The sequence below is a fragment of the Dendronephthya gigantea genome, unplaced genomic scaffold (genome assembly GCF_004324835.1).
Source record: "Dendronephthya gigantea isolate DGI-Jeju-01 unplaced genomic scaffold, DenGig_1.0 000006F, whole genome shotgun sequence".
Lineage (NCBI taxonomy): Eukaryota > Metazoa > Cnidaria > Anthozoa > Malacalcyonacea > Nephtheidae > Dendronephthya > Dendronephthya gigantea.
The window spans coordinates 3,226,649-3,243,019 of record NW_021163016.1 but is presented as its reverse complement, the minus strand read 5'-3'; the positions used below and the strand labels follow the sequence as shown (position 1 = coordinate 3,243,019).

Genomic DNA, 16,371 nt, shown 5'->3' with positions numbered 1-16,371 from the left:
ACCAATCACATCAGTCTCGAGTGTTGCCTTTGAAATCATATATAGGTTGTGCTGGCGGATCTGCCGTCAGAAGCTCATGAAACGTGCCGAGGGAACAAAGGGGAGATATCGAAGAGAAGACGTAAAGTTTTCACTGTTAATGATCAAAATGCCGAGAGTTGTGCCTGACCAAAGAAGCAAATTCGAGAACGACGAAATGTTTCGCAAACTTTCGCGTGAATCTGAGGTGCGTACACGCGCTTTTATCTCAGTAGATTTAGATGGCATTTTTGCACGGCAATCAGCTCCGGGGCTTTTATGCAACAAGTTTTCTTGTTTTTGGCAGGTCAAATACACCATGCACAGAGATAGACCGCAAGCAGAACGCATTCAGCACTTTCAGAACGACTGCAGAGAAGGCCGAATAAACGCCGTAAGTTGTTCTAATTGGTGATGGAACTCGTTCTAGTTGAGAAATAGGTTTAATAATGGTTCTCGAATGTTGGTAATGTTGCAATAATGAGCTTCGGGCGATAGGTTATATAACTGAAGCCAAGAATTGCCTGAAACCATTTCTAGCAGAGAAATTTTAGTGTTGTACAACAGACTGCTTTGCTTCAGTTTCTGGAAGCTTTGAATCGAATATAAGTTTCCAAGTCTATATTTAAATTAAGTGTAAAACAAACAGCTGAAGATATGTGACCCGTAAAATTGTTAATATCATCTACCTTCACTAGACAAGAACTCAATTGTAAAATATATTAGATATTGAGCAGTGTCTGTTGGTTTGCACGGAACCCACTAAATATCTGCAAACTAACAAAGAAAGATTTCGGATGTCTATCTGTGGTTTGAATGAAAAAGAAGATCCGTGTAGGAACGTCTCTGCATTTCAGCATGATGAATTGATTACAGTTATTCCGGACAGCCACATTTCAGCAATATTATACAAAGCATTGCCGACAGTTTTAAGATCATGTGCCTGGCCATATTTTCCCCTGAACACTTCTCCAAGACAAATATGAAGATTTCTGAAGTAGATCTTCCAATTTTTTTTGGCCAAATCATTAGGTATTTTTAAGGATCATTCCAACTTCTGCATGTTGAAAATCTCTAGTGGTTCTACGCCCATTCCAGACCTTTGAAAATTCATTTCAATCGAAAATAATAGAAAATGGGAGATCATTAAATTTTTCACCACCACAAGTTGTTGTTCTGAAGCAGGAGCATTAATATTCATTCTCTCTCTTCGTTTAGTCCTTTGTTGCAACTGGAACGAACATCTGCCTATTTTTTCCGAAGCCCGACAACATGCTATCATCTCCATTTATAAACTTCGAACAGGAACCAGGAAAGGTAAGCACTGTGTGGATCTACGCGCATGCATGTTATTGATTAACTACGCTGCATTCGCCATCGTCAAGTCCTTGACCTTGCTGTGAAAGGTACTTGAGATTTAGCTGCGCTCCCACGGAAAAATTCCAACATATTGTAGAAGCACGCGTCATATTGTAAATAATATATAATGAAATTATTAATTCATCATGTGGGGACTGTTGGAGACGAACTGTGCCCGCAGGGTCTTGGAGATACAAGCTTTGCAAAGCACGTCAACATAATAGAGTGAAAGTCGAGTATTTGACGCATTCCAGAATACTTAATATTAAAAAAGCCTTTTGTGCACGAATATGATGAAATCATGATGATTTTGAAATCACACAAGTTTCATTACAATTAATAAACCAAATCTGAACAGATGGCTAAGTCGGCTAAGCCATAACTTAAGAGAATCGACAGGGCCACTTTTGAAGACATTCATGAACTGATACTGGGATATCTAGTGCAAAAAGCTAGTTAGTTTACGTACATCTTGATTTGATAGTTCTTATCACAATCATTTGTGGCATCTTTGACATTCTGTATGATCTAGCTATTAGCCGAGTTGAGGGAGTCAGCTGCGAGAAAATAAGCCAGCTGGTTGCATAATATTCATATCACGCGCACGAAACTGTTTTGAACCAGCTGGTGAAAGATCATTAAAATTGCAACAATGATATTTCAGAATTAGTTTCAAATACAAGAACGTATTCGAAGGAATATATTTTAACGTGAATTGCAACATCTTTCAATCAATGAAATTTGTTACTTCTTTTCCGAAAACGCTTTCATCGTAAAGCATTGAATATTTCATGGTCTACAACATTGGTTATCACCGTAAATTAATAATCACAACAATAATTTTTATGTTATGCATAATTTAGTACATGGAAATAATCTTATCAGCTGATGCCATTGTATCGTTTCAGTGGCACGTGTCACACAAATATAAGGAAATATTTTTGAATTTATAGTTTATTAAAGTTGTTTAGCTTCGTGGAGTCGAATTGCCACACACTTCTAGGCATGTGTAGTTATTAAATAGTAGAGTATTCCACTCTACATGACGAAGAACGCCTTTAATAGAACTTACGTGTTAGGGGTTGAAGCCCGAGTGCTTCCCGAAGACGTACAATCTATGCTTTCCATCAGAGCAAATCAGAAACGTCATTAATTAATAAACTCTCAGACAGGGCGTCCATTTACATAAGCCGTACATGAAGAATTCACGAACAATCTCTGAATCTCACGCGTATAAATGTATATCTAGTAATATTAATCCATTTATGGAGCTTTGCTTTCGCAAAAAACACTCCAGGATAAATTCGAAAGTTTACCAATCTATGAATGGGAAACGGTTACCCACCCATTCATAATACGTCAGACACAAACGCATTGCACAATTCCTGTTTGAGTGTTGTAAAACTACGTCAGTGACAGTGTACACAGTTTAAAACAATCCGTTAATTCGACTTTTTCTTTGCCTTATTAGGTTCATATTCGAAGTTCATTTATTATGAATGGGGTTTGTGTGTACTTCAAAGGCTGGTTCGACCTCCATCGACTGGACGGTATTGGTTGCTTGGAATTTGACGAAACGACAGCGCAGGTTGAGGACAAACTGATGCGGGAAACACTGGCTCGTGCGAGGATAAAACTCGCTGAATTCGAAGAGAAGCAACGCGCGTGGCGGGAAGACAAACCAGATGGTACGGTAGGGCTTCGTGATCTAGTTCCATTTCACTGTGCTTTACTTCAAAACGAATAATTAGCCAATAAAAGTCATTCTAGCTTTGTTTTCCATTCTCTCAGCTCTTCTTGGGCAACCAAGACAGGCGTAAAGGCGAGCTTGCTCGCGCTGACAAGTCAATTTGATTGATGCAAGAGATTGCGCCAACGCTACGACAAATTCGTGCTGGTGACAGGCTGGGATGACGTGCAACGGAAAGCTTACCGCTCGTTCCCCACCAGACAGCGTGGTGCTAAGAAGAACCTTGCTCAAAATCTGGAAGTTCTTGTTCTATTTTTGAGGAAGTCTATCTAATACCGCATATGAAACTGGACACTATCAGAACTCAATAGTTTAAACCAACAAAACAACTGTTTTCGAATGTCTCTAAAGAACAGCGTGATAATAGTGCGGATGTGATTTGGCCAAAAATTTTTAAGACGTTTTATTCTGTAGATAGCATTTTGTAAAGCAATGTATTAAATTATAATGTGTTAACGTATTTGATGTGTTTAACTTAGTTGTCCACTCAAGTAAAGAGCCTACCTGGTTGAGCTTGGAATGTTCAGGTACATTACAAGAATATTTTATGCCTACCATTAAGGATTCTAGTGACAATACCTTTAGTTAGAAATAATATATATGTCATATGTATGATGTTTGTAAAATAAATCCTAGGCTTTTTAACTGTGCATAGCATTAAAAATGTATTAAAAACTGCATTGACTCTGGTTTTATTCCCATCCTGGTGGATGAGTAATGTGTTTGAGCAAAATAGTGGGGCTTGGAGAGACCTCAGCTAAAGAAAAGGGGAGAACCAACTCCAAACATTGCTTTGATCAAGAATATATTATTCTTACTACCAACATAAGTTACTACAAAGATAAAAAGTCTAAAAATCCAGCTCAATAATGTGGAAGTTTAGTTTTTCATTCCTTTGGTGACTTGAGGAAAGTTGTTTGACTTGAACAGTATTTCATATGTGAAAAACCAAGAGGAAAGACCCAATCCAACACCAATCACCTTGGTTATAACAGTGTGGAAATACAGAGCGGTGATTACGAGGAGAATCAGCCACAGTATGATTAGTAGACAGCAGAGAATGTACAAGCTGTAACTAACATAACGAGCAATAACGAACTCTGGCTTCTCTTTTACATTGTTAGAATAACTTATCTGATCAGACTTAGAGTGTTTAACCTTCCTTTCATTAAAATGAGTTCCATCATCGGGGGTAGACCTCTTGTTCTGACTGACACCCCTGTTGGGACTTATCTTCTTTTCAGGAGTATTCTTGTTCATCCAAAAGCTAATGATGTCAATTTCCTCACTAATGATGAGTGTACAATAGCTCAGAATGAATGAATGTCCTGAAATATCAAGTCCATTCCATAGTAAACCTTCCCTATGACACTCGTATTTGCTGGAGTACAAATCACTGCCCTCACATTCTCCGCTCGAGTGTTCAATAAAATCAAGAATTCTTGTCACCGCGAACCAAATCGCAAATGCCACAACGAGCCGAAAGACGTTTTTGCAAACCACTTTCAAGTTGTTTTTACTTTTTTTCCACCAGGTTACGACCATGAACGGCGCCAGGGACGCCAAGGTCCATGCCATCGACCATTTTGCAAAGAAAAGGTTGAAAATGCTGCGTTTGTTTGAGAGGAAAAAGTCCGGCAAATCGTGGTGATCACCGATCAAGGAGCCGAGAATCACTATGACCAAACATACCACAGCAAAAATAGTCGGGTCTTTATCGAGCTAAACTTGATAAAAAAATTAAAAACTTTATTAAAATGTTCCTCAACGATCTCTCTCAGATTTCTCGCCATATTGATTTTTGACGTCATAGCACGCGTCATCGTTGTGATCTCAATACTTCATGTAAGTAGGTACAACAGACAACATTGTTTTGTTATAGTTTTTCTGGCCAAGTTCAGACAGGCCTTGACAAACCTGCGAAAAACCATTATGCAGCGGTTTCAACTGCCAGATGTCCGTTGAAAGCTTGATTCAAGGGATACATATACAAGATCTCTAAGTCTCTCCGTCTTCTACACTTGGATATCCTTTCAAGAATCGTACTTCAAAAGATTGCCAGCGTTCTTCAATCTTCATCAATCATCAGAAAAGCTATTAAACAAGGTAGGTAGTATATTTTGCGCAGTAATCTCGTAAATCTTGTCATTGTCCTAGAAAAAAGTAAGTTTATATATCTTTCGGGGGGGATAATACAGTGGACAGTTTCCTTCTTAATAAGACTTAAACTTAAGCTATATTTTGATTGAAATCATTTCTTCTGTTATCATTCTAGTTTTATAGACAATATCCCAAGCTTTTCCCGCGTAACAACATATATGAATGTGTGGAAAAGACTAACCTCGAGACTAACGATCTTTCGAAATGGAATTTTAAAAGTGAAAGGTAAAATACGCAACCTTCAGATGACATAATATACATTTTAATCGACAAAAATCATTTATTTTTTCCCCTCATATTGAAAGTTTGATTGAATGGGTAGTGTTACTTGGTATCTACCTGCCTGTTTCCTATCCAAAAATCACTAATTTACAGGAAATATTAAACTACTTTAATAAAACACAACAACGGTTTGTTTAGTGTTCACAAGAATTTGTCGCACGATCCCGTCCCTCCCCTCCCCAGGGAACAATTTGCGTTTTTCGCGGGCTCAAAACATATGGAATAAAAATTTTGGAGGGAAATTTAAGTTTATTAGAAATCTTTGAAGATCAAAAACATCGCATTTTCGCTTCAATTTTAACAGATTTAAATATTTTTTACAAGTATGTAACCACTTCAATGTCATATTATGTATGCGTATGTGAAGAAATGTTTCTTAAAAAGTTTTGAAACATTATCAGGGACTGGATTTTTTTATACTAAATTTTAATAATATATTTATACTGTTACAACGATCTTTGTGTATTTTTAAAAAGTACACTCCTGTTTTGTTTTAGTGCTAGGAAACGGTAAAAATCATGGAATAAATTCATTGTTACATACTGAAAACGATGTTAAAAGTATAAATGGAAAGAAATTCAAGGTAAGAACAGATTTTAGCTGAATTCTAATAAAGAAATAATCTTTATGTGCTTCGTTTTATAATTTCATTGAGATCATTTTTGTTGAAATTGATTTGACAATTTTTAGGTGTCTATCGAAGGAAACATAGGCAGTGGTAAGACTACTTTACTTGAGTATTTCAAGAAATATTCACATGTTGAAGTGATACCAGAGCCTGTTGAGGAATGGCAAAATGTTGGTGATGGAAACACTTTGGTAAGAAATTTGTCATTTGGCCAAACTCTATGTCACACAAAACCGCCACATAATTTGATATCATCCATTGTAGGGTCTGTTCTACCAAGATCCAAGCAGATGGAGTTACCTGTTTCAATCATATGTTCTACTAACAATGCTTGAGATTCACCAACGCAAACAGCACCAACCTGTGACCTTGATGGAAAGAAGTGTCTACAGTGCTGGTTATTGTTTTGTGGAAAACCTTCATAAAAAGTATGGAAAACATCAAGAACTAGCTAGCAAATGCTGGGTATATTAAAACAAGGTTGTGTACTGGTATTACTAATTCCAAATATACTTTTTTCTTAGCGGTTTGATGAGCTCTGTAGAGTACAGTGTCTATAGAAAATGGTTTGAGCGCATTGTTAAAGAGGAAAAACCTTGTGTTGATTTAATAGGTTGGTATCTTGCATTTCTATGAACTATTAAGCAACGAGGCCATGAATTGACATGGTATAAATGCTGATTAAAAGTCTTGTTACACAATTTCTCTTTAGTTTATCTACGAACGTCTCCAGAGGAATGTTATAAAAGAATTAAAAGGAGGAGCAGAAAGGAAGAGACGGATATCCCAATGGTGCGGCAATTTTTTCCACTGAAGTTTTTATATCATCATCAGTCCATTGCACTGAATCCATTGCATTGCCTTTCAGAGTCTCATTACATCAATTCATCAACATTATGAAGATTGGTTAATCAAGAAAACAAAATTTGAGATACCAGCACCTGTTTTGGTAAGCTGAGGGTAAAAACCTGTACTGCAAATGAGCTATTTAGACCTTCAAAAACAAAAAACTTGAAGTGCTTAGGCCAACCCTCAGGAAAAGTATACTTATGTAAATTTTTTTATTGTTTAGGTTCTTGATGGAAATAAAGAACTCAAAGACATGTTTAAACTCTATGAAACAAACACTACAAATATACTCTTAGGAATGGGAGATGAACCCATTACATGTAGAGAATAGATCATACCTTTCATACACAACTACACAAGAATTTGTGCAATAATTTTTTAACTTTGTATATAAAGGAATAGAAATGTAAATAAAATTTTTTTCTCGCATATTGATATTATGTTTTGACCGCTTTATTTTCATAATCCCTGTCATTCTCTTTGTCGGATGGATCACCATCAAAAAGTGCATCACCTATCAAAGCTGTAACCTGATTAGTCTTTCATTATATGTAGACTTTCACCGTAACACCGTTTGTATCATAAATCTACATGCCATTAATCTTAGGTATATTTTGCACTGTTTTTTATAACTGAGATCAGTTGTTGAGTTAGCAAAACATAATCCACTCAGTGGTATCAACAAAGAGAAATCTTCCATTGTTAATCACTTTGTGTGGCTGAATGGTCCCCCCACGACGGGTCATAATCTGCTGGAATTGATCTGGCACATATGTTTGTGGGTACAATTTATCTCTGGGCAGAACTAAGGCAAGAGTTTCCTTGTATACAATCCACACAGCATGATAAACAGCGGCTAAAATACCAGTTACACTAAAAATAGATTGAAAGAAATGCCTACCACGTCTGTAAACCTTGTAAGTGAAAATACCACCAATATCTTCATCATCAAAGCTTGGGTTATCCTGATCAGTTGCTGACTGAACAGCAACACTTGACAGTTGAGCTTTTTTAGCTGCTTCTACCCAACATCCACTGTGGCAACTGTCACTGATTATGATCAGCACAGAGTCCCCACTTTTCCCAGACAGACTTTCCTGCCATAATTGGAACAATTCGCCTGGGGGTAACGTCTCCTCACTCAGTCCTCTGTCCCCTAAGTACCACGCGCCATCGCCTCGACAACCATGGCCGGCGTAATACACGAAGAATGCACGAACATCTTGTGCAGCAAATGCATCGCGTAGTTTCTTCAAAAGCCACTGTTTTCCCTGAGCATCAACATGATTGTAGCAAAAAAGCTCCCGAATATCTTGTCCCCTACAGAAAAATTCTCTCATTGTATCGATATCATGACCAACACCAGCTAGATAGGCCGCTGCTCTTTCCGCTGTTGACTTGAAGCGGCTGTTAGGATCTAATGAAACACGAGGAACGACTTTATTGGTTGCATTTTCATTGGGTTTAAAGATCTTGGGGGCACAAGGAGCACCAATAAGGCCGAAGACATAGCGATGTCGTTGTGATTCGGGTTCCATTGTTTCGGTGAAATTCCCAGCAGTGATCAGAGCTAAAAGTAACAAATTATACGTGTGCATCGCAATATAAGTGGATTATTACACGTTCTGATATTTGTTGGATGTCGACCACTAACCTTATACTATATTATACCTATGTAATATAGGTCAGTGATGTCGACGGAGTCCTTTCTTGGTTTCTTGCTAGCAAACCAAAATGTTTTGAATGTTTTGAAATGTCCAGAATCAGCAGAAATGACAAAATTTCAAACACGAAAAAAATGACGTAATTTCTCGGGGGAAAATGACGTAATTTCTCAAGGAAAATATTTCGTCATTTTACGACAACAGCTGCCAAACCAGCCAAAACCTACCACAGATAAGACAGGCCTCTGTCACACATCTCCTCTGTTCCTCTGTTTTATCGCTCCCCGACACCGACAACACGCTCAACAGAGCGTCTTATTATCTATCAGAGTCTGCATTCAGACCCATAAGGTATACTATATTATTTGCAAAATTGGTTAGATTAGTGTCGCATATATATTATCTATAACGACCACTATAAACGCCTACAACAAAGATGAGAACATACAGATTAAAATATGTTCCTATATCACGAGATAAATATAATTTAATTTTGCCATCTTTCACAATAAAATGTGAAAACATTTTAAAACAAACACAGCAACCGGTTTTGGCCACGCTCAAGTCAAATGAAGCCACACGATGCCACAACCATTCATACACCATCTAATATTAAATTAAATTCACTGTGAAGTTTACCCATCTTTCTGTTATAAGAACACGTATTTCCTGCCATCATAAATTTGACCTAATTTCAATTTTACCTAAATTAAAAATCAATACCGTCATTCAAGAAGTTGAATAACTCTTCTGTAGCCATATGATCAAATGTAATTAAATAGGTGCTTACAATTTTCAAGATCTTTTAAATTAAAAAGGTTCAAAACTAATTCTTAAAACAATTCTCATATTATGAGAAAAATATACCGTCATTCCATAAAGCTAAATTCGCAGGATGATTTAGGAGGATGCAGGCATTGATGACACCAGAGATCTTTTATAAACAATGTTGGTATTGCGATTTAAAATGTATATGACGAGATCTATAATGGATCTAGTCCCAAAATTACTGGAGTTTCGCAGACAGGGAGATTAACACGAAGCGGACATCTTAAATACCTTCATGGGACGAACGAGCGCCAATTTCTTTATCTTCTACGATTTGGGGCACGGCGAAAACCGGGGCTTCTGCTACGACTTCGCCTCTTCACCGGTGACGGTCGTCTCTCCGGTCGTTGCCGAGCTTGTGGCGATGCTCCCCGATTATCACGTAGCGGTCTGCGATCTTGCTCACGTGGCGACTCACGCGGTTTTGGTCGTTCAGGCCCGCGCGGTCTGTCTTGAGGAGGGTTTCTCATTGGCTCGCGTGGTTTTTGATCATCGTCATCTTCTTGTTGTCTTTCAATCTCTCTCTGTTTACGTCGTTCATTACGCTCCCTCTGTCTCGTCACAACCTGGGAATGAAATTCCTCGATGTTTATTCCCTATAACTTGGTCAATTGCATCGTTTTTCTAGTTATACTTAACATACTCCGAAGAGCATCTTGTGAAAGAATGATATAGGCTTTGAAACAAGAGAATAAGTTCACGGAGATATTTTGAACGAAGCTTGTCATAAAAACACATTCTTTCATCAACCAACCTGTTCATTGGTAAGAGGTAACCAGTAAATACAGGGAACTGCTGTGGTTTTACGAAACAGTTTATCCAAGAGATTAGCAGCGCTTGGTTCATCCTTCTTTTTCTCCTCTGAAACAATCGAGCAGTACGTAAATAATTTAAATCCTGGACTCAGTCTACATCATTTGTCTCATTATTTCTAAATCTTTCTCTCAAGAGAACCAGAATTCCGAGGGATATTTGAATGTTTTAACACACATGACAAAGTCTGATACCTTTCTTAGTCTTGTGTTTTCTGCTGCTTTTCTCTTTACTTCGGCTTCTTTCTTTACCCTCCTCCTCAGTCTTCTCTTGTGTCTGCTCCGCGCTTTCTTCTGCCTTCTTACCAAGAGCACCATCTGTGTCTTCAAGCATCTGAGAAAAAAATACGATCACCATCATCAGAACACCACAACACCTTCACTTTAACTATCCATCGTTATCACCAGAAATGTACCCTCACAACAAGAGTTCTTCTAATTGTACAAGAAATATGTACCTAATTGTACAAGAAATATGTACCTAATTGTACAAGAAATATGTACCTAATTGTACAAGAAATATGTACCTAATTGTACAGGAAATATGTACCTAATTGTACAAGAAATATGTACCTAATTGTACAGGAAATATGGACCTAATTGTACAGGAAATATGTACCTAATTGTACAGGAAATGTGTGCCGAATTGTATAGGAAATATGTACCTAATTGTACAGGGAATATGTACCTAATTGTACAGGAAATATGTACCTAATTGTACAGGAAATATGTACCTAATTGTACAGGAAATATGTACCTAATTGTACAGGAAATATGTACCTAATTGTACAGGAAATATGTACCTAATTGTACAGGAAATATGTACCTAATTGTACAAGAAATATGTACCTAATTGTACAGGAAATATGTACCTAATTGTACAGGGAATACACACCGTACCTTGTCATTATCAGCAAAATCAACTCTCAATGTCCTTGGGCTGGTGGCGGGCCATCGCTGTCCATGCATGGATTGCCTTGCATTTGTAGCTTCGTCCACGGATCCATACTAAAAGCAGAGGTTTATGAATGACTGTAATTACACAAGGCACCAGGGCCCAGCTCTGAACTCCAACATGCAAGTACGGAACTTCACCTAGGAAACCTCGGACGGGATAAATTGGCTGAGAAACTTCAATCGAAAAAGATCAAATCGAACGGAAGAAGACAACGTCTGAAAACACACTATAAATATAATAATAAAAGACGAAAAGAGTTTCAACTCACAATGATATAGCAGTGAGATTTAATCTTGTTCATCCAAAAGCCTTCTTCCGTGACAGCACCAAATGTTGAAAGATATAACATGATCTGCTTCTGCGTGAACGGTCTCACGAGGTTTGACACGTGAATCGCACATGACGGGGGATTGCGCGGAGGGGAGACCTCACGCTTGACTGGAGTGCCGTTCGCTGAAGACGACGGGGTTGCTGGCGAATGGCTGTTCTCATGACTACCAGGACCTACGAGGTAAAACGTAACCAGAATGTAGTTGCATAAAAACATCCAATCAGGAAGAATAAATGGGAAAGGTAGAGAGAGTTAGAAAAACATATCTTGTGAACTTTTCAAAGCACTAACCCCTAGGGTATTTTCGAAGGAACTTTTAAAATGAGGACAATGCAGACAAAAGGTATACCAGTTCTCTTCACACAGTAAGGTAACGAGACCTACCTTGGCTTGGCGTACAGCTACTTGCATTTCCAACAGTTGAAGTTTCCCCCCGCTTATACACCACCCCTCCTAAAAACGACCCCCTGCCCCAACCCCTGCCCTATCTCGACGGAAAGTGCAAGCAACTGCACACGGTGGTCAAGACTTACCGGAATCGTTCAACATAGTTTGACTGCTGTAAATCAACGAGTTAGTAAATGAGAGAAGAGAAACAACTTACGAAACACCGAAATGGGGAAAATTGTCGAAAAAACTAGACTCTAAGATCGATGCTTTTGCCCTCCAACCATTTTACGCGCAGGTACAGTAGTACTTGAGTGTCAATGTTTCGCGATTGCCGCTGCTAACAGTGAACAGTCAGTGAACGAAGAAATATTGTCTTGTCCATTCCAGGTCTACATCATCGGTCAGTTCAACCACCACTAGTCAGAATAGTTAGTTTCGTATTACAACGATTTAACCACACGTTATAAGAAGTTGCAACCAGTTCTCGGGTTAGCTCATACTGTCAGTTCCACTTTGAAATTCCCACAGAATTCTTCAAGTCAAGGCATATGGTGAACCAGTATGTACACGTGTTTCCATCTTCAGTTTTGTCAACGAGCGAGATTGACTGTTCTCAATGCTTCAAAACATGGCCACTTGCCAAATATGATTCAGATTACTTCAGTAGATATGCAACAATTCATTTCTCTATTTCGTCTTTTAGACTCCACTCTCTTGAAACTGCATTTCAATAAAATGACACATTCTCTTCTAATCTCTGTACGTTTGTTTTATATTCTATGCCATTGGACGATTCTGTCATTTTCAAATCGACACTGAACGAGCCAACCGTCACAGTCCTTCATTTCACGTTGACTGGCTTCTTTCACAACTTACAATGCATGACACATTCCCGGCATTCAATAATACAAGTTTCACTTTTCGTTCAGATCTGCTAACACTGAGATACATTTCCCAAGAGAAACAAGTCTGTTTCAACGTGTTCATACTGCAACATCCAATGTGCAACATCCAACATCCACAAGACATAGAGGACATTCCTTTGGTGTGAAAATGTTCTCGTGTTCTTCGAACGTGAAATATGTAGTGGAGCAACTAGCGCAGTAACTTCACGTCTTTGCATCAACAAACTCGCTCAACCATTAGTTGCAAAGTTCATCCAGGTATTTGAGTAAACTCATACGATTTTCATCTCATTCTAGTTCATTTATTCAGCATAATACGACCGCCCCAAAAATCAGAACATGTCAAGTTTGTAGTCCAGTCTTATCCAACATTTTGCGAAAACACCTCGGGGAAACCATGGTACGAAACACACCCAGGATTATAGAGCAATTGAGAACTAGCCAGAGATTTTCCCTAGTGAACCTCTGTCATCCAGAGGGGAATTTTTTGCCAGAATTTTTTAGCCAACAAGTTGAAAACGCACCCAATCATGGTAATAACAAGTCTAGTGTAAATTTCTGAAGGAATTATATAAAACATATTAACCTGCTTTGGTTTATTTCATTGTGAAGAGCAGTGCTACCATGTTGTACAAGCTTTGACATTGAGATTTGCTGGGATTGAATTTAGGAACTGATCTCACAAACATGGGGCTTGGGATAACTTGGAAAGTTTGAAAAAGAAAAGAAAACAGTTTGAAAAAGGAAAGAGATGCAAACTTGAACTTTGCCCATGAATTCAGCATTAGAGATTCCGAATAAATATTACAAATATAGTAGTCAAGAGTGACGAAAATGTCTCACTCCATGTCAAAGCTTATACCTCCAAGCCATCACTGTCTCTTCACTGTAATACTCTGAAATAATAACTTGGAAAGACACCATACCTTTAGGAGCATCATCAACAATCACAACAGGCTCTTCCTTGGTCAATAAAATATTACTGCTGTCTGTTGCCTTCTCCTCTTCGTTAACAGTTTGACCTAATTTTACCATCTTGCTATCCGCAACTTGCACAATCCTCCTCTTATCTGAAGATGAAAGATCACAGAGAAAGGTCAGGGCATGCATCACAATGAAAAATGAACCACAATGAGTGGTTTAGTTTGTTTGAACTTACATGGAGGTTTATCGTCTGATTTATTATTTGGGGTTATTTCAACCTCTTCATCTTTTTCTTCTTTCTCTTCTCCCTGCGTTTCATCTTTCACTTCATCTTCTCCATCTTTATCGTCATCAAGTTCCATCACAGCCTCAAGGGCAGGCGTTGACGCAAGCTGGACAACCGGAATCAGTCCCTGAAGATGTTTACAGAATTTGGTATGAGTTAATCCATGAATCAGAGTACACTGACACTGCTAGTTAACAAGTGTTACTGTAGTTGTTTTAAGAGTAGTACAGGTAATGCACAGTTAACAACTGCTACCAGTTAACAAGTACTAGCAGTTGCCACCAGTTAATGAGTACTATAATTTAACAAGTGCTTTTAGTTAACAAATACAACCAGTTAAAAGAGCCATCAATTTTCCACTGCAAGTTCTTGTACATTTGAGTATCTTACCTTCAGAGAATCAGTGCTGATTACGACAGAAGGCTTGGCTTTGCTTGAACTCCATTTTCTTTTCCTTGTACCAGGTGCTGGAGGATTACCTGATGATAATGCGAACACCAATTTTTTCTCACATAATACAATACTTGAGCTACATACAGAGGGATCATTTCTTTATATTTGTCTCTGAAGACAGCCCCTGGGGATTTGCTCAGCTGTATGAGCCAGAATCAAAATACATAGTGATATTCTTAAATGTTTTACTGGAAAGGATGTCATACTTGTTTGTCTTGTTAAGGAAATAATTCTTCTCTTTTCTGCAACAACAGGTTTCTATGAAAGGGTAGAATACAGGTTCACATATAATTTTTCATGATACAATCAACCAAGTGCTAGAACTTCAATAAAAACCTGATTGTCTTTCTTTTCCTCATCTTGTCCAATAATCTCGCCATCCTCAAGCTCTTCCGCTTTTTTCACCACAATCTCCTTGTTTTCTGTTGAATCTGCTTCAGCTGATTTCTGAAATCAATGCAAATATATTTCAAAACCTATGCCAGGGACACTCACTCTATATCTTTGTCACATTCTCAAATATTTAAATGCACTGCTGATTGGTTAGAATATACACTAGAGTTGATCCTCTAACTTGATTATACTATCCTAGTGGGCTGGTATATTCTATAATTGTACTAAAAGATGGCCACAATGGTTATCATTCACTTGCCTTCTCTTCTTTGATTTCCTCTGTGTTTTCTGTTACTTCTTTCTTCTCGTCCATCACAGGCGACTCATCCTTTGCAATAGCCTCTCTTGTCTCCCCTGTTGTTGATGATACCTCTTGGATTGAGGTCTCCTCGTCATTGCTTACTGTTGGCTTTTCTTCGGATAAACCTTGGTTTCAAACAAAAACACTTCCAAAATGAAATTTCTAGTCGAATCTGATCAAGTTTTGTATTTAAGAAGTGAAAATGTTGATTGCTGTTACAGTTGGCACAGACACAAATATGCACAGAAAAGAATGGCTTGCAAATAAGGATGATTACAAATCTATTATTGTTAGCTGGGTCAAGACTCAAGCGGAGTAGTTTTTAATATCACAAAGCAAATCCAAGTAGTTTTAGCAAAATTGTTAAACATACTATTTGCTTCTGCAGAATTCCTCTCCTCTTCAAGAGCCTAAAAGAAATAAAATGCAAGTTCAAACCTCAGTCATCTGCCACCTGCCTTGACAAGTGACAACTGGCTTTCACTTCTTTCCATCCACCAGACGTTGAACAAATGATTTGACTACATTCAATTCTTCATTTTCCAGCTTTTTTCAAGGTTAGGTGGGATTTAGAGACTAGAGTATCCGTCAGACACGATAATGTTTATTATTCCTTCATTGCATGTCAGTTTGGCGGATGGAAACAAGTATATAGCGACCGATACAAACACGCACTTTGAAACTTTGAGTCAGAAATTGGATTTGACCACGTTTAAAAACAAAATTTCTCACCTTCAAAAGCCTTTCCTGCAGCTCTTTCTTCAGTCCCGTTTTCTCCAAGCCTCGTTCAACAAGAGCTACCTTTAGCTCGTCAACCTTCAACTTCATTACAGGCTTTCCATTGATTTCAAATTGACCCAAACTTGCAAAATCCTTGCTTGTAGAAGCCATCTTGTCCGTGAGGTTCGTGATTAAAATTCGCGCACAGCGCATGCGTCACGTGCCGCTTCGTAAACGTAAATTCCTTCGACATTCCTTAGAAATTTCCTATCTTTCATTTTTTCATTTTTATATTTTATTCTTCATTGCAAATGTTTTTTTACCCATTTTCACTCTTTCCACGCTTAAGACGTACTCATC

General features: G+C 38.1%; 4 protein-coding genes across 9 annotated transcripts; 2 read left to right on the top strand and 2 right to left on the bottom strand.

Annotated features, from left to right (window-relative positions):
• The first annotated feature begins 52 nt into the window (after nt 1–52).
• LOC114516408 (core-binding factor subunit beta-like) lies at nt 53–3,805 on the top strand. Of its 4 annotated transcripts, none has more exons than XM_028535873.1 (5): nt 55–226; nt 326–412; nt 1,237–1,335; nt 2,849–3,065; nt 3,169–3,480. In XM_028535873.1, exons 1-5 carry the CDS (start codon nt 77–79, stop codon nt 3,195–3,197), a joined length of 582 nt encoding a protein of 193 aa, XP_028391674.1. In that variant the 5' UTR covers nt 55–76; the 3' UTR covers nt 3,198–3,480. The 4 variants fall into 4 exon arrangements, with proteins under 4 accessions (XP_028391675.1, XP_028391674.1, XP_028391673.1 ...); XM_028535872.1 differs by having other exon boundaries at nt 3,148–3,480; XM_028535871.1 differs by having other exon boundaries at nt 2,849–3,805.
• Nucleotides 3,806–3,891: 86 nt separating this feature from the next.
• LOC114516407 (fat storage-inducing transmembrane protein-like) lies at nt 3,892–5,001 on the bottom strand. Its single transcript, XM_028535870.1, has one exon. The coding sequence runs from the start codon at nt 4,703–4,705 to the stop codon at nt 4,007–4,009; it is 699 nt and encodes a 232-aa protein (XP_028391671.1). The 5' UTR covers nt 4,706–5,001; the 3' UTR covers nt 3,892–4,006.
• Nucleotides 5,002–5,141: 140 nt separating this feature from the next.
• Nucleotides 5,142–7,475, top strand: LOC114516406 (thymidine kinase 2, mitochondrial-like). The gene is made up of 9 exons (XM_028535869.1): nt 5,142–5,233; nt 5,403–5,512; nt 6,067–6,152; nt 6,260–6,388; nt 6,462–6,625; nt 6,722–6,810; nt 6,910–6,989; nt 7,066–7,146; nt 7,270–7,475. Exons 2-9 carry the CDS (start codon nt 5,446–5,448, stop codon nt 7,375–7,377), a joined length of 804 nt encoding a protein of 267 aa, XP_028391670.1. The 5' UTR covers nt 5,142–5,233; nt 5,403–5,445; the 3' UTR covers nt 7,378–7,475.
• An 898-nt stretch (nt 7,476–8,373) lies between these two features.
• LOC114516401 (apoptotic chromatin condensation inducer in the nucleus-like) lies at nt 8,374–16,267 on the bottom strand. 3 transcript variants are annotated; one of them, XM_028535858.1, is made up of 14 exons: nt 16,024–16,267; nt 15,665–15,701; nt 15,250–15,416; nt 14,934–15,044; nt 14,804–14,855; nt 14,535–14,623; nt 14,094–14,271; nt 13,861–14,004; nt 11,577–11,812; nt 11,251–11,358; nt 10,546–10,684; nt 10,293–10,399; nt 8,701–10,104; nt 8,374–8,463 (listed from the first exon to the last, which is right to left on the bottom strand). In XM_028535858.1, exons 1-13 carry the CDS (start codon nt 16,222–16,224, stop codon nt 9,799–9,801), a joined length of 1,875 nt encoding a protein of 624 aa, XP_028391659.1. In that variant the 5' UTR covers nt 16,225–16,267; the 3' UTR covers nt 8,374–8,463; nt 8,701–9,798. The 3 variants fall into 3 exon arrangements, with proteins under 3 accessions (XP_028391659.1, XP_028391657.1, XP_028391658.1); XM_028535856.1 differs by lacking the exon at nt 8,374–8,463 and adding an exon at nt 8,526–8,616; XM_028535857.1 differs by lacking the exon at nt 8,374–8,463 and adding an exon at nt 8,534–8,616 and having other exon boundaries at nt 8,718–10,104.
• Nucleotides 16,268–16,371: the final 104 nt, after the last annotated feature.

Bases quoted from the DNA above. Each gene is read 5' to 3' on its own strand.
- LOC114516408 (XM_028535871.1), top strand. From the start codon at position 77: ATGAAACGTGCCGAGGGAACAAAGGGGAGATATCGAAGAGAAGACGTA. The intron at 227-325 runs GTGCGTACACGC...TGTTTTTGGCAG, and splicing joins AACTTTCGCGTGAATCTGAG to GTCAAATACACCATGCACAG. The intron at 413-1,236 runs GTAAGTTGTTCT...CTCTTCGTTTAG, and splicing joins GAGAAGGCCGAATAAACGCC to TCCTTTGTTGCAACTGGAAC.
- LOC114516407 (XM_028535870.1), bottom strand. From the start codon at position 4,705: ATGGCATGGACCTTGGCGTCCCTGGCGCCGTTCATGGTCGTAACCTGG.
- LOC114516406 (XM_028535869.1), top strand. From the start codon at position 5,446: ATGAATGTGTGGAAAAGACTAACCTCGAGACTAACGATCTTTCGAAAT. The intron at 6,990-7,065 runs GTGCGGCAATTT...ATTGCCTTTCAG, and splicing joins AAGAGACGGATATCCCAATG to AGTCTCATTACATCAATTCA. The intron at 7,147-7,269 runs GTAAGCTGAGGG...TTTATTGTTTAG, and splicing joins AGATACCAGCACCTGTTTTG to GTTCTTGATGGAAATAAAGA.
- LOC114516401 (XM_028535858.1), bottom strand. From the start codon at position 16,224: ATGCGCTGTGCGCGAATTTTAATCACGAACCTCACGGACAAGATGGCT. The intron at 15,417-15,664 runs GTATGTTTAACA...TTTGAAACCAAG, and splicing joins GAATTCTGCAGAAGCAAATA to GTTTATCCGAAGAAAAGCCA. The intron at 14,624-14,803 runs GTATGACATCCT...CATTATCATCAG, and splicing joins TTCCTTAACAAGACAAACAA to GTAATCCTCCAGCACCTGGT.